The sequence below is a fragment of the Mycteria americana genome, chromosome 1, assembly GCF_035582795.1.
Source record: "Mycteria americana isolate JAX WOST 10 ecotype Jacksonville Zoo and Gardens chromosome 1, USCA_MyAme_1.0, whole genome shotgun sequence".
Classification (NCBI taxonomy): Eukaryota; Metazoa; Chordata; class Aves; order Ciconiiformes; family Ciconiidae; genus Mycteria; species Mycteria americana.
This window is the reverse complement of record NC_134365.1, coordinates 46,080,955-46,104,986: the sequence shown is the minus strand read 5'-3', so window position 1 is coordinate 46,104,986 and position 24,032 is coordinate 46,080,955. Positions and strand designations below refer to the sequence as shown.

The 24,032-nt window shown below is 36.5% G+C and overlaps 1 protein-coding gene across 4 annotated transcripts in view; it reads right to left on the bottom strand.

The window, feature by feature from the left end:
• Window positions 1–24,032, bottom strand: part of METTL25 (methyltransferase like 25) — a 65,826-nt gene that overhangs the window by 6,473 nt on the left and 35,321 nt on the right. For 2 of the 4 annotated variants that reach the window (XM_075496333.1, XM_075496357.1), the window contains 4 exons: window positions 16,129–16,223; window positions 13,577–13,606; window positions 12,361–12,434; window positions 9,940–10,033 (listed from right to left, as the gene is read on the bottom strand). In XM_075496333.1, the coding sequence (XP_075352448.1) occupies window positions 9,940–10,033; window positions 12,361–12,434; window positions 13,577–13,606; window positions 16,129–16,223 (293 nt within the window). Of the gene's footprint in view, window positions 1–6,373; window positions 6,574–9,939; window positions 10,034–12,360; window positions 12,435–13,576; window positions 13,607–14,142; window positions 14,256–16,128; window positions 16,224–24,032 lie in introns of those variants that run through there. The other 2 variants (XR_012774826.1, XM_075496342.1) reach the window with 2 other exon arrangements.

Here is a 24,032-nt window from a genome sequence, read left to right as displayed (position 1 = left end):
TACAATGCCACCTGGTCTTTATCAGGTTGTGAACAAAAGCACCTCATCTCTTTGCACTGTAATGGTGGTGCATGCTTTCTTTTAAACTCATTTCTTTGCGGATTGGTGTGGTGGCCCAAATAGCTGAAACAACCAAGAGGAACTAGAGGGCAGCAAGGTCTCCATTGACCTAGTTATAACTGTACCATATGCTGGAGGTGGCAATAAAACTATACCATAGGCCAGACTCATCTGTTGTGAACACTAGAAGGCCGTCAACAGAGCCCTGAGAGCACGCGAGATACCCCACCCCTGAGCACACCCAAGTTAGACTGCAATCCCACAAACATGCTGATTGAGCACGGGCTGAAAAGAAAACATTCAGGCACAAGGTGGGTGACAATTAGTGATACCAAAGTTAAAATTTCTCTAGAGAGTATTTTTTCAGAGTTGTGTCTTTCCCTAGAGTAAGAGTATTTTGACTGAATTAAAATCTCTTTTGCTGCCCAATGCTGCACACGCCCTACAGAGGAGAGCCAGAGCCTACAGAGGATGCTGTTCCACAGTCTGTTGTTTAAACAGATGTAACTCTTCTTTGCTGCCTCAAAGGGACTGCTTTCCCCTGCACTGATGGCACATTTCCATGTTTCCTCTCTCTTCTTGTACCAGTATTATCGCAAACACTAGCAATAGTACAAGAAAGCAGTAAGGCAACCCTTTTAGCAGAGCAGTGTCTTAGATCAGTTCAAAATGCTCGGGAGACCATATCATACAGCAATTTTTTACAATCTTCCCATGACTAACGTAGTTAAAAATAATGTAATGTAGTGTAAAATAACATAACACAGGTAATGTAATCAGTGAGAAACTTAAGTTTATTTAGAACTTCGTTTCAAATGCATTTCAAACAAATGCAATCTATATTATTTAGAATTATATCTAACTGACGTAAGTCACATCTCTTAAGATTCCTTGCCAGACTAAAATGTTATGCTACCATAATTGGGATAGTATTTTCTCTGTCTGAAAAACAATTATACTTGAAAACAGCATTCTGCGCATATACTTTATAGGCTGTAATACAAGTGTTACCTGAACCTTCATTCAATATTTCCTTAACTAACAACTGAACCAGGAAATCTGTGAGCTGAAATTCCTTCTGTCCAAGAAAACAGTTGAGAAAGTCAACTCTTCAACAATTGTAAAATGCATTAAGTGTGTAAATTCATTTAGTGCCTTCACTTTTTGACTGTTTAGACTCAGTTAATTGCCACGTTAGAATTAATGGGAAAACAGAGAGCATTGTTTTGTCTTTGGCTCCATGTTTGCCCAATGGCTGTACACAATAAAAAGCATCAAGATTAGAAATAATCCTAGCCAAGACCAGACCAGTTTGAGGTATTCACTGTCATTTAAAGATATCAACACTGAATTGGGTGCAGGGTAGATAAGAAATCTCAGGTTAAAAGTCCCTCTCCCAATTTCCACAAAAATTCTCCTTTTTAGTTCCCAGTTGTATAGTTGTATATATTCAGGTTAGTTCATGTCTTAATGTATTATACAATTTCACTACTGACAGTTCCCCAGTCTTAAGTATGTGGTTTTCCAACACTTTTTAAAACAACAGTAAAATTAAGCCACACAATTGTATTCTTCCTCTTACTTCCCTTCATTTGCCAACTGCGTTTTATGATATTCCACTTGTCATTGCTGAGGAGATATTACAAGTCAAGGGACACTCTATGGTAAGCTAAGAGAAGCACATCATCTCCATTTACCCAATGTCCTCTTCTCTGTCTTATTGAAATAAGTCATCGTAAATTACTGTCCTGCGTGAAACACTAACCAAAACGATGGCTGCATTTTTTCTCATTCAGCACAATGATCACTGGTTCACATCATATCAATATTCAAATTTTCAGGCAAGCATGGAAACAGGATGCATTATGTGATCTACAGAAGCTCAAAAAGATCCAGTGCAGATCCCACAGGACAGGTGGCACAATCTTACTGCATCACTGGTTACAAGATGTATCTTTATCCGTTTCAGTATCGCCCCTGGCTGACTTTCTATAAGCACTGTAGTTTGGGAGGCTTAAAGTGGTGAAGGTTGTAACATGTTAAGTCAAGGTGGGTATTTTATTAACTTCATAACAGAACACAGTGCAATGATGCTTTTAAAAAGACACTGACAAATGTCAAAGAAGAGGGGGAAGGTGCTCTCAAATGTTTTGTCATAGCAAAAGAGCCAGTCACACTCTTTTCACAGTAACAACAGTGTCATCTACCTTAATAATATTTCACTTCCAGGAAAGTAGTTTCTTTCAATGCAATTTAGCTGACAGAAGTGGAAAAAAGAGACTGTCACAAAACCCACCAAGTTCTCAGAAAACATTTTGGTGGCATTTAGCATTCTTCCAAGAAATCTACTTGAAAACAAAATTGGTTTAGCCCATTGGTATCTCAAATAGCACACCACACTAAAACTTAAATTATGAATTTGCCACTAGTAATACTGTAGTTAAGACTCAATTTTCAGAAACTGACAAACATTACAGATGAGAAATTAATAACATATTCAGCCATTTGAATTTAGGAAGTGTAAGAAATCTATTTGGTTAAAGAGTTTATATTGTTGCTGAATTTAAACTTAGAAATCCTTCACTCAACTAGTCCTTGGGGATAGGTTTAGAGAATGCCATGTTCCTTTGGTCAAAATCTTGTAAAAATGATAAATCAGAAATTCATATGAAAAACTACTTTTGCCTGCAAAAATTTGAATATATCATCTATATTAAAGGTGAAAGAAGTAAAGATCAGTCTATTACTTTAGAATGTTCTCACATGGCCGTGGAAACCTTATTAAGCATTTTCTAGGAAGGATGGAACTGCCCAAACACATAGTTTTACAGAAGTGCAGCTTTCTAAATACTGCAATGCAACTTATCCTGAGAAGCTCCATAAGGACAGAGGCTTTTTATCTTGTCCCAAGCTCACCTGTTCATTTAATTACAACATTGCTTGTCAGTGATGTGTACAGAGCACAGTGTCTCTTAATTATACGGTTTAAAATTATGAAAAAACATGCAAAACATTCTGTTCAACATATTTTGACATAGTTGTGTTCAAGTTCAATGGGTCAGAAGATCATCAGAACACCTGAAGCACAGCTGGCGTAGGACCAAACTAGGAAATATATGTGATAAATTGTAAATGGTATTGTAGGAGAAGCACAGATGTGGAAATGGGAAGGAATATCCTCAAAGCCTACTCCCCATGACATGAGTAGAACATGACTAGGGACTAAAACCAGGACAGCTCATGACACAGGTTGGACTGAGAGCCAACGTGGGGGGACAGGGCTTCCACCTGCATGTTCCTCAGAGGGATTACAAACTTTGTAAAGGCTTGTCAGATGGCTCCTGGTTTGGTCTGGAAAGGGCGAATATATGACCTTAGGGATGGATCCCAGCAAACTCAAGAGGTGTTTCCAAACATTGTCCCAGCCACTCGCTGTGAAGCTATCTGCAAGGTACATTTACCACCACATTTTCACAAAGCATTTATGTGATCAGGACACGTAATTGTCTTAGCAGGAGTCTTTGAAAGTCCCATCTTCAAGCTCTTGGCTTCAACTAAAGTGTTTCCATCTAATACTATAGGTATCTGAACACAGCAAATTGGAACTATTTTTGTATTAATTTTAAAAAGAGCACTATTATACAAATAAATGCAAGCAAGCACAGCATAATTTATGTCTGCTGAAAATTTATTCCGGACTGAGCCCAATATATTAAATATACATTTAGCTAACATGAATAACTGCCTCATCTTAAAATAAGAGAAGACATCTCTTTAATCCATGTTCACTCTGCCATCTGAGCAATTATAAAAAGGAAACATAAATTAAAACTGCAGTCCTAAACCAGTGGTAAATCACTGAAACCTGTAATACAACCATATTTATGCTCCAAGTGTAAACCCAGTTATTCTAAAAATTAACATATCCTTATTTTATTTTTTTAAAAAATCAACAGAATCAGTTTTTTAATTACTGTCTTAAAAACCTCAGACCTTTGACTTCATTTTTTACTTGACAGTTATAGCACTGAGAGATCATTCAGCTCAGCTACTTAGTTTTCAGGCTTTACATGTATGCTAATGTTATTGTTAGGTGTTTGTTTCATCAAAATGAAAGCAAAAGTTACATATGCATGCTCTTGTGTTTTCTTAAAAAGTATCACTGTTTTAAAAAAATCATTACTGCTATATGAAACATATACCAACTATTCACACTAACTATATAAAAAGTGTCCAAAGACATAAGAAAAAAAAGTCTGACAAAAAATGACCAATTACTGAAAAAAAAAATTATTTTCACATAAATTCTGATTTCAGTATTCTCTACCAGTTTTACCACTCAAAATTAAATACTCTGTAGTTCACAAAAACACAGAGTCATTTAGGAATTCCAGTAAAACTGAACTAGCAAGTCCAATGCATTTCAGACATATTTGGACTTATGTAATTATATTAAAAATGCAAGCATAATTACTATAGGAAAAGATTACTGTATAAATGCGTGATATGTAATAATTTCAGCGATTCTTATAAAAATAAGACAAAATTATATAAAATTAATTAATTAATTATTAATTATAAATAAACCTAAAAGTCTCGGTTATTGTAGAGAAAGAAAGCACTAACACATTTGTTTAATTAAATATACTTCTAAATACATAACCTTTGCAGAATATACAGGACAATATGCCTTATATCTAAATTTAGCTACAAAGCTACATCAAGGCTTTGAAATACTTTGAGTCTAACATTGCTAGACATAATATATCAAATATCAAAGTTGTTTAAATTACTTAAGATGATAAACGAGCTTTTTACAGGACATGAGTTTCTCTTACTGTGTTATTAATGTAAATGCTACTGTGATGGGTGCAATGCCTCACAGAAGGGGCTAGTGCCCTTTACTGACCCGCCGGTTAAGACCTGACAGCTGTAAATCTTTTTGGGATGCTCTACCTGAAGCACAGGATCAGAAAAAGACAAATGGGCAGCAGCTGTTTTTAAGAAGTCTGGTCAGGGTAAGACCAAACGGGGATGGTGGAAGCTGAGCATTAACCATCTGTTTATTGTTGCAGATCTCATCTCAGGTTGTTAGATGGGTCACCCGCCAAATAAATGACTTTTTCTTCGGAAAGAGCCCCAGCAACTTCAGGTTATGTGCAGACACTAGACTGTTCGAAACTGAAAAACAGCAGTCACAGGAGACTTGGGAGCTTGGTTAAACAAAACCAAGTAAATCTGCAACGACGCACTCGTTGACAGGCACATAAAATTTCTCTTTGCGCATGAAAGCTTAAGGTGACCCTACCTCTGAAATTGCTATTGTATTTCCCCAGCATATGTCTATGTCTGAAAGGGTTAAATGATTTGTGAAGTATTTTGACTAAGACAAAGTAACTACCTTATATGCTATTAGGGCATAGCAGTAACTATAGTGCGAATATAGCAGGAGATGAAATCAAAGTGACTAATAGCTTTGCTTTGCAGATGTGTCAGGAGTGTTTCCAGCCCTGTATATCTTCCTGCAATCGGACGTGGCATTAAATAGCATCCTCTCCTTATTCCCAGACTGCACTTTACATGAATGCTGGCCAGCTTCTCTTTGTTAAACAGCTCCCCCCGCTGAGGCTCTCACTTACTAGCAGAAATGGATCCTAGCTGGGGCATAGATCACAAAGTCTGCCAGACACACATCCAGGCCTTAGCCTTGTAAGCACTTTCTCCCTTTAATCGCCTTAAAGACAGACTCTATGAAAGATCTTTTGCTAATCTACCCCGATAAGTACAGGACACCAGGCAATTCAAGAAAGTTTTGGGTTTTCTTCTTCAAAGACTCTAGAAATACATAAATACTTATACAAGGACTTTTTGCTGTGGCAATGCCATTTGTAGCACTTACTGTCTTAAGCAGGAACCAAGTGTATTAATAAAGAGGCTTCATTTTAAATCCATCTGCAAGGCAGCTACAGAGCCAAAATGTTCTGCTGAAGAGGAAGGAGCGATTAATCTTGCTGTTTGAAAGAAGCAAGGGTAACAAGTGTAGGAGTGGCCAGCTCCTCTAGGAGAAAGAACAGGGATGAATGCTTCGTTCTCTCAAGTGAGAGTCCCATGTTCATGTTAAATTAGGTGAAACAGTGAATAAAAGGGAAAAGAAATCTTCCGATAGAAAGAGTTTCTCCCATATCTACGTGGCACTGAACCCTCTGCCCGAACAACGTGGGGTGTACAGGAACAGAGTGAGCTATGACAAAGAAAACAACCAGGAATAAAATATTGCCTTGGTGTGTATCCAGACCAATTACTAAAACCCTGTGCAGGTATCCATGGCCCACAAAGCAATTCCATTAGTTCTGAAGCTAGAAGCAATATAACCATACCTGTGAAGCATCAAGCTCATACTAAAAGACCTCTCTCTGCCCTCACAAAATGAGAGTATTTTGTCAGACATTCAGCAGTCACTGTGTATGTCTCAGTTTTACTACTGAGGTGGAGAGATGTGTGAAAGGAATGATCCTGTACCAAAAGACAGAAAAAAATAGTTCATTTGCATCTCAGTGTTTAATCTGGACTTGACAGGCTCTTCCACATTGAAAAGAAACACAACGGAGGAAATTATTTCCACTAAGGTAATAGGAAACTTCAGTCCCTGAACAGTACTTGTAACAATGAATGGCCGTAGGGGATTGATAAATGCTATTTTTTTTGAAGAAAAAGTATTTTACTATTTTGTCTCACTCTAACTCACTTCTGGTTGACAATCTTTTCATAAAGGGTCTGATTCTTATTTCAAATAAGCAAAGATCTGCACATCTCTTGCACAAATGAAAGAGGTGGAGAGGCTTGTTCACATGAAGAACTGCAGAATTAAAGAACGTATCTTTACTGAAAAACAACAGCAAAAATTAACTTACTGTTTGGATATTTATACCTGATAAGAGTCTTCATCAGTTCTATATTTAGCAAAAGGCATACACTTACATAAGTGAGTATCAAGGCAGGTTAGGCGTCTTATGCACTTGCTCTCTTGATCCTGCCTCCGCATTTCTCCAGACTGGAAAATGACTGGATTGCAGCAGGGCTACCCCTTGATCAGGAACAGAGGCATTGGTTGTATAACGCAAGCAGCTGTGGTGGTCATCGTGCACCACAAGTTTGCAAGGAAGTTTATGTCCCACAGTCCAAATTCAGCCACAGTGATCCAAACCATCCATGACTTCACCATACATGCTAAGCTACCAAACCCTGGCAGTGACTCCTAAGAACGTAGTGCCGCAAGCCCTCTACTTCCCAGTACTTTTGTTATCATGCAGAGATTAAACTCTCTTCAATATTCTGACAAGCATAGTAAAAGACCTGAGACTCACAGTTTTCTGACATGTTTTTGAAAAAATATTTTTGCACATGTAAAACACAGACTCGTATGCAAACAATTTTTTCTCACAGTTCTCTGTACTATACAGCGTTACTAAGTTTTAGCTGGTTTTTTTAATATCACCTAAATAAATTTATGCATGAAGACAATGATAGCCTCCTTTTTTTGTGAATGACAGGCACATTTTGGATTATTCTGGAAGTATCCTTCATATATGCTTACTCTCGCCTTGTATTCTTCCCAAGGCATCAGTTTTTGGCCAGTGCTGGAGACAGAGTAGACATTTGGTCTATGCAGTACAGCTGCTCTTTTGTTCATTTTTAAAAACAGAGCTAGAAAACAAATTCTGCATAAATTTCTCTTTGATTTTTGTTGTCTTTGAGAGCAAATGTTTAGGCTTCATCACATTTTTAGCTATGTAAGTATTTTTTTTCTGAAGAGAGGAATTGAACACATTCTCCAATATTGTGTAGATGTAGTGCTGACTCCACCATGAAAACTGCAGTGTCAGAACCACTGTTGAGGGAGCAGTAACAACTTTCCTCTCAGTAGTATCAAAATAGCATGGCTTTGTGCTGCTGCAAATTTCAACATAGCTGGGAAATAAAAAATAATATTGTTTAGATCAGCATAAAATTCAGTCTTCAGTATGCAGCCAGCTGTACATAAAAATGAGGAGAAATACAAGCAAAAATGAGCATTTACTTGAATCAGGTCTTTAGCAACCACACAAACATGTGCAGCTTGAAGTAGTGTTGACAGACATCTTTCTCCCAGGGCAACTTGCATTTGTCCAGACCCTTTCTGGCAAAAGGCAGCATGTCTAAAATCAGACATATTGACCCAAAGTTTCTATGCTTACCGCTTTTAAAGAAAAGAATGTATAACTCTCTACCAGCAGAGTTTAATGAATGATTTAGTAAACTGATTATCGCACGAACAATCCACTATCGCTTTTGGGTGATTGTACACATACTGAAGAAGACACCATTTTAGTAGTTAGTTTCAGCTGGGGTAAATGCATGATGTTAGTGCCTCTTTATCCAGAAAAACAAGCAGGTAATTCAATTTCCAAACAGAATTAAACATAATCCTTTTAAAACACAGTGAACTTCAGGCATAAGTCTTTTTCTTAATGCTGTAAGCATGATTCCAATGTCATTTGCATTTACTTATTTATTTGGTTTTGCATATTTCTCCTCATTCATGGTTTGATGAACCTGGCTAATCTTAAGTGATTTGACATTTTGACTACAGATTTTAAGCATTGCTTTACCAAAGACTACAACAACATTTTCCTTAAATATTTTACATACTTGCCACTCCTACTTTTTTCTTTGATTTGCACTACATTTTGTAATAATCAATCTAATACTCTCTAGTGTCTCCATTGCACAACTTGTTCTCACAGAGTGGCTGTGATCTTCACACAGTCATATTCCATGCCTAACGCTATGTTGCCATCTGTTGACCAATTTAGCAGTTGTGCTAAGACAAGACACTCAAGAACATAAAAAAAATCTCCAAAAGATTTTATAAGTTTAAATCTCAATTTTGTATTTACTTCTTTATCTAGGAAAGTTATTTAAAAATCTTATTTTTTATCCTTAACATTTATTCATTTAAAGAAAAAAGTATTAGGAGAATACATACACAGAAGCTGCAGCAGAGACCTTCAAAGGCTACTTAAGGAGACTGTCTAAAGGCTAAAATAAATTGGAAACACTTTGGGAAGTAAATTGTAAGAGAAACACACTGCATGGATGGAATTGCCTATCTTGCTATAATGTTACATTTTTCAGTTTCAAAAGGTGTCCAAAGGAATCAAGAAAAAATTGCTGCAGAAAAAATGAAATAAAAAGGGGTCAAAGTGTTTACTATGAGATTCATTATTCATGTTTTTTTGGATCACTTTCAGTTTAAACTTAAGTACAGACGAAAAAACAACATGTTTGCATAGGATAGTATTTCAGCTGGGTTTAAAAGGGTGCAAGAGTTACTTTTATCAGGATGTACAGTATCAGCACAGGCAAGAAGTTCTTCATGCCTGCTTCGCTCGGCATCTGAAAAGTATATTTAACTCTAAATGACAGCATGTATAAAATAGAGTATGTATTACATTTTTTGCCTCAAAGGAGATTTGTAGGATTAACTTCATAAATACCGGAAATGCTTTAAAAATTCTGATCATGAGCACCACATATAAAAAGGATTTATTTTATATAAAGTCATTAGAATAAAGTAATTTTAAAACAAAATCTTTTCAAGAATTTATACATGGGAGTTTATTTCCAAAAAACATGAAACCCCCCAACTTTGATATGTTTTTTTAAAATGCATAAAAATAAGCATGGATTGGCTGTATTAATATTAACAAAAATGAGAACACCTTATACAGCAATATACAAACTAAATCAACTCAATGGCTCAAACATTGCATTATGGTGCTGACTTCAAGAAGTTACCTGGATATAAGGATTTCATGCAGTCTCTATTTAGTGACTCACCTTTGAATCATCCAGTTCCAGCTTTTTCAGAGACTTTCTGACATAATCTATGAAGGAGGATGATTTGGAGAAAGTTTTTCCAACATGTCGATCACTGCAAATATAGCATTGAGATGCAGGCTTTTATACATCCAACAACAGAAATTTACACGTTTTAAATTAATTTTAATTAGATTTTTAATTCAGGAGAAATAAATCAGCTGCTACTGCCAAGTTAGTAACAATTTTCCTTTCTCCCTCTTTTACTTAAAACAAAACAAGCTAGCTAATGCTTGAAGAAATTTCTAGATACAGCAACTGTACAACTGTACTGTGGTTATAGTACAGTTATTATTTTACCTAAAAATTGGAGAGTTGAAGCTTTCTTTTTAATTTCTTCCTAAAATTTTTATTTCCCTATATGAATGACAAAATTCTTATTTCCACTGACAGATATTTCCTTTTGTACTTCTATAATACTTCTATAATTTACTATAATGCTGCTGTAATTTATTTACCATCAACCACTGGACTGAGCAAATGCCAAGTTGGAGTAAAATTTCACTTTCGCTTGTTACCTTGTGTTCTTACCCTCGCAATTTTTATTTCACTAAGTGATGCCAGAATTTTCTCCTGTTTATAACTCAATGGCCTACTTTTGAAGCCAGCCAAAACATGGGTTGTTTCAAAAAACATGTTAAAATAATGCACGAAAACTTAAAAAACATATAGGAAGACTGAATCCTAACAAGCCACTTACATTTGTTCTCTTCTTTTCTCTTCTCTGTGTTTAAAGTATCTTGGAGAAACAACACACAGAGTTTCTGTTAGGCCGAATTTGCTTTCTTGACTGTGTCTTAATGTAATTCCTCTTCCAGCTGTGTAGTGTAGGAGTTACATTTTCAGCTACAGTAGCTGTTTGCGAGTATTCAATTACTTAAGAGGAAATACACTTCCCCCTCGGTGAAATACTAAATAGAAATATCTTTGTTTAAAACTTTTCCCCCTCTTTATTCTTAGTAAAACACCTTTCTCCTTATTTAAGGATCAGGATTAACATCTACTGAGTCAACAGAAAGACTTGACTCAGTGGCAGTTCCGATGCTGCTTAGCTGGCAAGGATCCCCACTCACTGAGAATCAAGTCACATTTAATTTTAAAGAAAGAGTGAATTTCTGCAGTCATATTTAACATTCAGATGCCCTTAAACATTTGGGCTGATGCAGTCTGAAAGTCAGTTAGGGATGATTAATGATATTAATGATAACAGTGATTGCACAGCAGCAAGGCGTTCTCTGTTTCTCCTTCTGCCCCCCAGGGAGGAGGCTGGGGGTGCACAAGAAGTGTGGGGGGACGTGGTCGGGACAGCTGACCCAAATGGACCATAGGGATATTCTACACCATGTAACATCATGCTCAGCAATGAAACTGGGGGTGGGGGGAGAGTCTTTCCAAGGTAGCCATTGCTTTTATTTCAAAAGTATGATCTTAATTATTTCCTCCAAATTATGCTTCCTTTAACAAATGAAACATATTATCATCTATCTCACACTTTTTTTTTTTTTTAAACAATTTAGTAGCCATGGTTTTATATGTTATATTTTAGGTAATTTTAAAATTAAAAAAACCATTTCTTCTTTCAGGAGTTTGACCTTCTGAAGGGTAAGCTGTCTGGCTCTACATTTAGCAAAAGATTTGGGGGTGTCTGCATTAGCACTTATTTTAGATCAGGAGTATACTTCTGAAGGGAATTTTCTGGTTTTGCCCACCTCCCATGCCTTGGTTCACACTGTGGAATAGGATCAGACCTCAAAAAATGGATTATTTTCAAATTAACTGGAAGGTGCGCTTCAGGATGTGCTCCAAGTCCTAACAGACATACATCCCACAGAATTAGATAAAATCTAATCCAGCTACAACTCCAGAAGAGAGTATAGTGCAGATGTCAGGTCCTCAGCACCAGCTCTCCAAATCCCATCCTACAAGGGCGCAGTACTTGCTAATGCAGGCACAGGCATTAAGTAGCTCTTTACAGCCATGCTGGCCATTGGGCTTTCAGCAGTTTTTCTCAGGACAAACGGAAAAGTCTTTTTGTCTTCTGCAGCATTAAAGCTGCCAGGACCTCTGCGTAACAGGGTAGCCCAGGACTGGGTTGACTTTTTAGTGAATTTGCTGTCGGTTTTCTGGTGAAGGTATGTTTTACCCATGTATCCAGTACCAAAGAGGACCTATTTCAGCTATGGGTAAAGGAAGGGCAATACATGTGTGATGTGGATTTAGGATGAACAAACATATCCTGCATTTTAATACTAATATGTATATACAGTCTGATAAGACTGATTCTTACGCTCTTCTTCTTTCTAAGAAATATTTTCTTTACAGAATAGAGGTGGAAGAGGATCAGATCTTTGGTTTGTATTCTGTGAATTCAGAGCTTCCTACCTTTTGGTGACACCATAAATTTCTTCTATAATAACCTGAAGAACAGCTCGATAAAACAATGATTCTGTAGGCAGCTGCAAAATATTTTACAACAGCAAGTATTTAAAATTGGCATTGAAATTAAGATCAGAGTAACAAAAACAGTATTGGCTTCCTTAACTACTTATTGGCTTGTATTCTTTACAATCAGTCATACCAGCTTTAGGAGGACAATTTACTAATGTTCTTGCATCTAGTTAAAATTACATTTCTGGGTCAGATTCTAACATAACCATGAATGCAAAAAAAAAAAGAAACCCAAACTCTGAAGTAAAAGTTCAAAGGTTGGCAGAGGGAAAAAGAACAGAAGAAAAATGTACTGATCATGATCCAAATTCTACTATACAAAATAAATACAACAATTTACCTAAACTATTTTAAAGACAAAAGGAGTAATTTCCCTAGCTGAATCATCATACACTGTAGTCTGAACCATGCAGAAAGTACTATGCTCATAAAAAACAGAATACACTGAAAACTTCATATGTTTGTGCATGGAAGATCTGTTTGCATAAAAATAGTTAATGCTTGCCATTTAAAAATTCATGGCAAAATGCATTTACAGTAAAAGACTACTGGGGTCAGTGGGCTTACATATGGAAAGAAGAGGTCTCTCAGCCTTGCCTTTTAAATATTTGCACAGTTGGTGTCCGCCATCCCCAAAAGGATAACTTGCACAACAATAACTCAAAGCATTCACAGGGAAAAAAATATACAGAGATTAAAAATGAGAATGATGATGTTTCTAACGGGTTCAAGCTTTTGTCATAACAATTTCTATTTTTACATTAGAAATAGATAGAGTGATCCAAACCAGGATCTGAGATAGAGTGATCCAAACTGAGGGGTATCAGAGGGACGTTTGTACTGAATTTATGTATTAGCTGAAAGATAGCAAAAGAAGTTAAGATGGGTAGTTTAATGTCTTAAATTTTAAGCTGTGCTTTTTTCCCAGACTCTTAATTGTCAAAAGACAACAGATTCACTAAGTACAATCACAGCAATAAAAAGGTGATTTCATGATGACACATGCTATCTATCAGGATTTGATATAGTGTCTGCTAGTATTTTAGATTCCAGAAATGCAGAAGTTCAATAAAAGTTCATGGGTTAAGAGCATTCAAGGGGGAAAAACGCATTTTATCTTAGAACGGCTAAAATAAACAATATTACTTACCATTTGGCCAACTGCAACTCGCTCCAAAGCCTTTAAGAATGAAGGAATTAAATTGCTGGTATGTTTATTCTTTATCAGAACATTTTATAAACACGTTGCATAAAAGTCAGAGGAGATGACATTTTAAAAGATTAATGGTGTGACATAGCACGAGCTTGCACACTTTGAAGTGTTAAAACCTTTAGGGACTCATAATCAGCTCACTCCTATTATTTTGGTTTATTTATAGGAGAAGCAATGACGACCAACTATATGGAAATAGATGCATGCAAAATTTGTTTGTTTTTCTTAGTATTGTAACAGAATTTCAGAGGATTACTTTCTGTGAAAGTGCTAAAAAGAAATGCATGTTTCTTGAGTCTGTTTCTACCAAAATACAAATAATCCACTCTGCATATTCAACTATTTAAAATAAATATTACTTCAATGTACAATGTCTTTAAATACTTTTAGTCCCTAGTATTCAGATAAATTGAACTTCCATATGTAAAGTCAAATAAAATAAAAACTTCAGAGGGACTGCAGTTTAAAATGCTGTGCATTATCTTTCACTAGATTCTTCATACCATAAATCCTGATGCAGGTGTGACAGTACTTGATTTTTATGATCCATAGTGATGAAGAATAACAAAAAATTAGAAGCGTGGAATATTTTTCCACAGTTGAAAAGATACTGTGCCTATAAAAATTTCAAAGGAGTATTAAAGATCATAGTAGAAATGAAGAAAAAAATTCAGTAAATTATCTGACACTACAACAAATTAAATAGCAAACCAAAAATGCCTCACCACTTTCGGGTCATCATCACCTTTAGTCCCCAAACTCCACTACAGTAAATAAGACTGCTTGTCTCTGAATCACCCACTTCTCCTTCTCCTAGTTTTAGAACTGATCTTGTCTTTCAGACTGTTCTTTAAACACGGTCCAGGTAGTTGCAGTTCCTCCGTTCATGGCTTTGGCTGACTATCAGGTTTGACTTCTGCTGTATAAGCTATAGCTCTTATACCAGCATGTATCTGCCGCTGCTTAGAAGACTGATGTGGGTTCTAGCATGTGTTGTAAGGGTCTGAAACTGAAACTCTCATCCAGAACCTTTGGCCCTTGGTACTTTAACCAATTTGGATGACATGTAATGATGAACATCAGCAATAATGCTGAGTGTCATTGCTCAGCAGACTCAGTTTCTCCTAGCCAGCCATTACCCCTAGGAAGATGGGTGCCTAGCTGCACTGCGCTGTCTCCCTTGTACCTCCTAGAAGGCAAGGAAAATCCTAGTCATGAAAAACGCATAGAGAGAATTACAAACATAATAACAGTAGAAGTATCCAGTGACACAGGAGAACTCTTTGCCTTTCGTGAATGTTTAAACAAAAGAAGTCTCTAACTGCCAAATTTCTGTGATTTCTGTGAAATCTAAAATAGATATATATGGCACGATCAGTACTGTCTCTTGGGTGTAATTTGCTTACAAAATTTATCTTCCTACCATTATTGAAAAACAGCCCAAACTTTTCCTTTCCAAAAGAAATGGAATGGGAAAGGAAATAGCTAATGTGTCAGAGGAGGAAGAATCGGTATTGTATGACACTGACAAGAAAAAGAGAAAAGGCAAATCCCTTTTAGAAAGCACTTTTTGTGATAAGTTTTACAGCAACATCTCTAAAAGGAACAATTTTTTCCTTGTACCTTGCCAAGGGTAACACATTTAAGCCTTATGAATACTAAACAACTGTCCTCCTATACTTTCTCCTGATAGCATTTAATTACCATGTTAGTTCAAGTTTACATAACCTTGATACGTTAGCCTATACTGAGCCGTTAGCACACAATGTTCTCCGTAACAGAGGTACAGAGCTAGCACAGAGGCTAGCCAGAATCTGATGTGATTCATCTTGATACCAGAAATTAAAAATTAATAGAGGAAAGGAATAGTGGTCTTCTAACTGAAACAGTGGTTGAAATTTTCAGTATATATCTGTTTTTTCAAATTAGACAACAGTTCATCATCCTGTCTCGATGAGGTTAGGTCTTTAAAAGCACTCGATCTCTTGGTGCAATGTTAAAAAGATGTTTCCAGTCTCTTAAGCCACATGGATTTTAGAGCTCTTCTAGTTTTTGGAATAGGCAGGTTTGTTTAGGTTTTAAACAGTCAGAACATTCAATATTATGAATCATGAAGGCGTTGGGGGAGTTACTGATTGCAATCCTTCTACAATTACCTTGTTCACTCCTAAGTCCTTGGCCAGGAACTATTACCCTGAGGGGTTACCTTGTTTAGGTTTCAACAAAGGTTTAGCCTTTCTGTCCACTCTTAAAACACATTTCTGTCAATACTCATTTTTTCATGCCTTCAGCAAGTACAAAATATATAAAGCTGGAAGGTCAATACTATTTTTTTTAGATATAATTCATCATGCTTACAACATTAATGATGTTATTCTGTAGAGCCTTGGATTAAAGTCATGGCTCTAGGATTAGAAGCCAAAAACAATGAATCCTATAACATCTGGATAAAGCTCTCAGTAGGAAAAAGAAAAGAAGGGGAATCATACCAAGCATGCTGACATTCTAGCATTGCGACCACAGCACCAGCCCTTGTCCTTCAAGTACTGACACATGGGAAATCCCCACACATTCTCTGGGCAATCTGCAAAACGGAGAAAAAAAAAATAGGCACAGCTTTCATGGGCTATTTTTCTCTTACTTACAGCATACACAATGTATTAAGCAAGCTGAACAGTAGTTAACGCTAGCAGAAACGCTTAACTGTTCCAGTCTACTACCAAAGCCCACGGTAGTGTTATAAAAAAACTATTTTCCCCATAACAGATGTTTTTGTTTTATGCTGAATTTCTGATAATTTCACATTTTCCAAAACAATTTTAATCGAGTGTCTTTTATGAAAATCCACTGAAAAAACCTTCCAAGGGACAAAAGAAGAGTTTGCAAATACTCAGGCACCCCATGCCATGCCATGAGTCACAAGATGTAAGCTGGGCAGTCGTTCAGTGTAGCAGGACTTCAGTATCGCTTCTCGTTGAGTTCTTCTTCTACCATAAACATCTTTTAAACATCACACAGAACAATGTGTATTTGTTTATTTCGGTTCTGAAGGCCCGCGCTTTGCTGCGAGGCAGAATGTTTTCCAGAAAAGAGCAGCTGCAAAGGCTCTTGCTGTTTCTTCATAACACCAAGAAGCATTTGCATCACAATCTGTGCTCAGTTTGTTTCAGTATCATTAATATTTTGAATAACAGCACAATTCTTCATGTTTAACACTCATGCAAATGTGGGAAAACTAAAGTACAGGGATTACTTTATAGATGTTCATAATACCCAGTTTTAAATGTAGACGAACTCTACAATATTTTGAATTTTCTTTAGCATATTTGTCAGCTGATTTTTTAGAACACTGAATAAGAATTACTACTTTCTTTAAAAAAAAAAGAAAATTGGCTAGGATCCTGGCTTTTTAGCATAGAAATATGACTCGGGCATATTTAAAGGTAAGTCAGTGTAACAGGGTTAAAAAAAGGACAGCAGAAATATGACTCTTCAAATTTACCAAAAGTCTGGGATACAAATACATAAGTAGAATTCATTTTGTGAAAGTTAAGCAAAGAAAAAAGGGAAATAGGAAACTGTAAAGGATACGACCCTCCTTCCCACAGCAAAAGCCCTCAGTTTTCCAGCAGTAGTCCCCAGTCCTTGCTGACTGCTGGAGAGCAGCAGCAAGCAGGTAATCTTCTGCAGCCAACCTCACACTTTGCTCTCCTTTTAGCCCTGAGAAGTGTCAGAGGCTTTCGGGGAATGACTACTGGTTTGAGGACCTCAATTTAAGAAAAGAAGTTAGTTCTGGATAATTAACATAAGGAAAAAGAAACTTCCTTTAGACATAAAGATGAAATTTGACAAGCAGATTGCAACTGGTTTCAGCACTGGGAATGTACTAAGAATCTGTAAGTGCCTCATGACAAGATGTAAAACATTAATTAACTTCAAGTCTAATTATTGAGTACATGGAATAAAACTGAGTATTACTACTACAGGGATGGTAATAAGAACTTATTAAATATATTTTTTGCAAAGGAAAAAACGACTGCCATTGTTCCTATGGTATGATTCACACTAATAAGTCTTTCTAATACATATGTTAAAATATTTCAAAATAAAAATTTGCAAACTGAGTTAGAAAGATGAAATCATTGATCTTTTCAAGTTATCCCTTCTAATTTACACTCTGTCCTCTAGGCAAACTAATCATCCACGCAAGTTAAAGTTGCTACCCACTGAGCTACAATCTCAATATTAGTGCACTCTACTCATGCATAATTCTAAAGAATTTATGACATCTTTGAAAAAGATAATCAGGCAAAGCACCATCTTCATTTAAATTATTGAAACTGTAAAGCAGGAGAAATAGAGAGGGAAACTAATGCTCTAACTTAGAATTTTTTGTGTATATCCAAAGTTGACCACATATCTACAATATTTATTTTTCCATATCCAGTCCACTCTCAAGCACACTGCTGATTAAAAAAAAATAAATTTGTAGGATGAATATATTGCTATAAAGTTCATATATTTATCAGCTACATTTTAAAACCCTGGAAATTCTGTTAATGCCTGCAACTATTTTCAGATATACTTAATATTATATAGCTCACTAATTACCATATCGTGCTTCTATCTGACAACACAGCAGCTGTTCTAAACTATATAAATGTCCAAAAATATTCAAGCAACATTTTAAGTATGGATATTCTATGGAAAATTTCACAGCAAACAGGTCAAGTGTTCAACACTGCATGAAGCAATCATGTTATAATTCAATATAGAGGAGCCAATCAGACAAAATTCCCTTTCCCATGATAAGTTAACAAAATAGGGAATTCTAGGTAATCATTTGATGAGCTGAACTGAAGCTATGCTGGGGTATAATCCCAGAACCTATCAGTTAAATAGCTATTACTTTACCTCTAAGCTAACCTCTTAAAAAGACTAGATCACACATTTAATAAAATGAATTGCTGCAAATATTGCACCAAAATAAATCACTGCCAAAAAAATAGTAATTGTTATATTCTAGAACAAAATCTATAAACCACACTATAATTTTAATGTGAATTGCTTACAGATGAAGAGAACATAGGAAACATGATAGAGTTAAAGCAGCATCACGAACAACATGAAAAGTTGTATCTTAGTTCAGCTTTGTGGAACAGGATGGTTCACTGGAAACCTACATAGATAAAATATTGATTAAGGTAGCTTGAAGATACTTGCTGTTACTTTTCACTGTCCCCATAAATGAGATACACCTGGTTGAAGTGAGGAAACATACTCGTCAAAATCACCCAGTTACACATAGCAGGGTAAGCTAAAGCACAGATTACACAGAAATATATAATGCTGAATAAAACAGAAAAGAACAATTTCAGCCATTAGCCACAGAACAAATTCCTATTATTTCCCTCTGACTGAGTTTAGTAACATCCATACTTTCATGGAAGAGTTGTTTCAATGTATATGTTTAAACAAACTAATCCTGTCCTTACCATTATTTTTTGACAGTAAAGAACATTCTTCTGATAGTCATAACATCTTCTCTCCTAGAGATTTTAATAGGAACTTCCCAAATTTTCACCACTTTTTTCCATTACAATTTTTTTCATCTCTTTTGAAAAACAAAGGAACTTTATGGATCTTAAAACAGCGGTGGGAGAATCCTTTTAAATATTCACATATTTTAAGCAATCCCTCAATAGATTTATGAACTGTTCTTGTGACCACAGGGATGTCTCATGACTAAGTGACTAACTTCAGCAGCTAATTTCTCACTCCTCTAACAGGCAGAAATGCTATATGGAGAAGCTGTCTTGACTCTGGTTTATTATATACTTGAAATCATAGAATCACAGAATCATTAATGTTGGAAAAGACCTCTAAGATCATCTAGTCCAACCATCAACCCAACACCTCCATGCCTACTAAACCATGCCCTGAAGTGCCATGTCTACACGTTTTTTGAACTCCTCCAGGGATGGTGACTCAACCACCTCTCTGGCCAGCTTGTTCCAATGCTTGACCACGCTTTCGGTGAAGAAATTTTTCCTAATATCCAATCTAAACCTCTCCTGATGCAACTTGAGGCCATTTCCTCTTGCCCTATCGCTAGTTACTTGGGAGAAGAGACCGACCCCCACCTCACTAAAGCCTCCTTGCAGGTAGTTGTAGAGAGCGATAAGGTCTCCCCTCAGCCTCCTTTTCTCCAGACTAAACAACCCCAGTTCCCTCAGCTGCTCCTCATAAGACTTCTGCTCCAGACCCTTCACCAGCTTCGTTGCCCTTCTCTGCACATGCTCCAGCACCTCAATGTCTCTCTTGTAGTGAGGGGCCCAAAACTGAACACAGTATTCGAGGTGCGGCCTCACCAGTGCCGAGTACAGGGGCACGATCACTTCCCTACTCCCGCTGGCCACACTATTCCTGATAGAAGCCAGGATGCCATTGGCTTTCTTGGCCACCTGGGCACACTGCCGGCTCATCTTCAGCTGGCTGTTGACTGACACCCTCAGGTCCTTTTCTGCCAGGCAGCTTTCCAGCCACTCTTTCCCAAGCCTGTAGCGTTGCATGGGGTTGTCGTGACCGAAGTGCAGGACCCGGCACTTGGCCTTGTTAAACCTCATACAATTGACCTCAGCCCATGGATCCAGCCTGTCCAGATCCTTCTGCAGAGCCTTCCTACCCTCAAGCAGATCGACACTCCCACCCAATTTGGTGTCATCTGCAAATTTACTGAGGGCGCACTCAATCCCCTCATCCAGATCATTGATAAAGATATTAAACAAGACCGGCCCCAAAACTGAGCCCTGGCGAACACCGCTCGTGACCGGCCGCCAACTGGATTTAACTCCGTCCACCACAACTCTCTGAGCTCAGCCATCCAGACAGTTTTTTACCCAGCGAAGAGTACACCTGCCTAAGCCATGAGCCGCCAGGTTCTCTAGGAGATGCTGTGGGAGACAGTGTCAAAGGCTTCACTGAAGTCCAGGTAGATAACATCTACAGCCTGTCCCTCCTCCACTAGGTGGGTCACCTGGTCGTAGAAGGAGATCAGGTTGGTCAAGCAGGACCTGCCTTTCCTGAACCCATGCTGGCTGGGCCTGATCCCCTGGTTGGCCTGCACATGCCTGTTGAGCGCACTCAAGATGAAACACTCCATAATCCTGTGGAGGAGATTAACACTTTGGGAAACAAGTGCAAATACATCCAGATGCCAGCCACAACTGAAAGATATTAATAGAATTTTTCACGCAATGCTGTCTAGCAAAGGAGAATGGAAAGGCTCCGGTCTATATTGGTAAAACATTTTAAATTTGAGTAAATGTAAAGTCTCATACTTTATCATCAACTGAACAAGACTAAGTTGTCTATAAAGTATGTCAGATTACCTTTCCACTTCTCCTGGGAACTCAGTACTACCATTGTTTTTTAATATTTTCTCAGAATGAATTTCTTATTTCTTAACTTAGTCCTAGAAGTCATATGCTATTTCCTCTAATTATTTAGACCTTTTTGTAAGACCTTCACTAAATTGCTCTTAAGTTTTGTAGAGGAATTGGACTTCCATTTTGTCTAATTTTTGTAATACTGCAATAGTAGCATCATATACCATTTGGAGCACCTGTACTATTCTGAACTTTGTAAAGGATTTTCTCCCTTTCTGTTTAACTTCCAAATGAAAAAAATGGCAATACATATGGACATCTGGTACACTGAAAATATTATACTGAGTAGTAAAAAAGTATAAATTACAACAAATGTATTGTATATTTATAATTAGATCAACTACAACCTCCCTCCTCATGATTTAATTCTGTCTGGATACAGAGAAAAGCTTCAGGCGAGCCTTATTGTTGTTACCATCCTATTCACAGATCCATTAAGATTCTTACTGGCTCAGCAGTGTTTCAAAGACATTTTTTAAGAGAGTTGTTTAACTAACAAAACAATTAAGTGTAGCTAGGAAACAGGATTTCCAAAATACAGAACACTGAATGTTTTTTATTTATGCTTCCTTTTTTGGTACTTACAGAAAAAATATCTGGCAGTAGAAGTAAGATGAAAGGATTTTACTGGCTAATCCTTCTGTATGTACAGAGAGGCATCCAAGAAAGTTCAAGAGAATGGGACAAGCTTCTCCACTATCTTTAATATTAGGCTTTCCATAGTTCTTCAACTCTAAGTAAGATACTACAATTTCTAGTGTGTTAACATTTCACATTTACTTCGCACAGCTTCATGGCACTATATCGTTTCTATGAAACAACAGGACCAATAGGTTTTATTGTTACTAGACAAATAAGCTTAACTAGGGTTCCACATGGTCTTGCAGTTTCTTGTTTATCTTCCTTTGCTCACTTTTCATGAAAACGTATTTGCATTTATGCTTCTCATCTTTTTACTTTCTTGCAATTCCCAGCTGTTCCAAACTGCAGTTCCCAATATAACAACTAATTTGTTATGTTTTCTGCTTTACCTTCTGGAAGAGATAGTTTTATTGAGACGATGTATTGAATGCTATTTGTTAAATTCATCGTGGCGGAAACAATCCAAATTTTGTCATGAAACAATGCCTATCCCAATGGTTAATGGATAATTTATTAAAAAAAATATCAGGGTTTTGTTTTACTTTTGTGGTACGGTATAGATGATTATAATGTCTGTTTTGAAATTCTTCATCTGCTCTTTAAAAACAAAGTAAAACAAGCAAGTTATTAAAAATGGCAAAGTACTATATAAAATAGAGGATTCTGATTTTCTTGAAATGCACTTTATCCTTCTATTCTATTTTTAAGATTTTAAGATTTTCTAGTATATACATAACGACAACAGAAGAGATCTATTTTCTAGTAATGAAGTTCATCAGATTGTCAATAGCATGTGGTAAACAGAAGGCAGAAATATCCTTTTAGTGTACAGGCTGAAGCTCCCACTCTACTCGTATTTTGTTTAAGGAATCATATTCTCCTTAGAAAAACAGGCATTGCTTATTTCATTCCTAAACTTTATCTTTACTTAGGCAATTTATTATTGAAATGTTGTGAAACACCAGACTCTTGAAGTGTTTCAGCATGAGAACATAACTTCAAGAGAAAGGGAGCTTATTCTAATTTAGCACAGTTATGCTGATTGTACGCCCACAGCTAGTGCTGTATTAAACCACTCACACAATAGTTTTTAGTGACACATATCTTAAACTTCCTTTAAAAATTACCATTAAGACTGAAATCAGTTTCTGTATTGACCTTCACCTATCATTTTTTGCTGTTTATTTTAATGTTATGAAATTATAATATTAAAATATTAATATTAAGATTTTGAAATGTATTTCAAAATGGTATAAGTATTATCAGTACCTCCTAATTATACCATTCAGTGAATTATCACTGCAGTATAATCTTGTCAGTTCTAAATGCTTAAATATATCTTTGCCTCTTACCACTTAAAAACTGCATTGGATAAAAACACCTACATCTACATTTATTTATGAAGTGTGATCAATATCAGCCCACGTAAAATATTGCATGTAGCAAGGTAATCAGTTAATGTAGAAGTACTCCTAAGAGAACTTCAATTTCCTTTTTATATTTTCTTGTCTTTTTTTTTGTTACATTAAAACAGTCACATCTCCTACTCATTTCCTATTATTTTGATATTAACATATATTTCGGCTGATGCCTTCCTGATGTCCTAGTGTCTCATCTTTGTCCATCCCTACAGTCTGTACCCCCAATTTCCAAATTCCGCTACAGTTATGAAGTATAATTCCCCAATTTGCCTCTTTACTTCAGTGTATGATTTAGGTTTTTAAGATGCTTAATTCCCACTGATTCATGGTGCTATTTTTCAAAGGTTTTATTGATTTTTTTTTCATTTTCTCAATTTCAAAGCGTAAGAAACCTGGAGTTCAGATACTTATTAATTAACTTCAGTTGCATTTTTGTACTTCATACATATCTAGTGCACTTGAGTGTCTATGATCTCTTTCTGTGATCATGAAAGAAAAAAAAAAAGATGAAAATGAAAGAAATACAAGCCTATGTGAAGGCTCCATTTTGAACCACTCCTGGGCAGCTAGAGAATACTCAAGGCAAAAATAAAAGGCATGCCAATTGTACAGAAAAAGCACAATCGACTGAAGATCAGACACAGCTGTCAGTGTGAGGTAATTGTAGAAGGACTGCCAAGGACATTGAAAAATCTCTGTATTAATCATATACTCGTTGGCCAACAATGCTTTGCGATTCTCGCCAAAGACAAGTAGATAAGGGTAACATGACATGGCACCTAAAACCTGTACATGGCTCAATCCACAAGGCTGGCACTAAGATCTGCTCTTCAGCTATTTAATTCAAAGAGCAATACCTGAGAGGTAACAACCATAGGAATC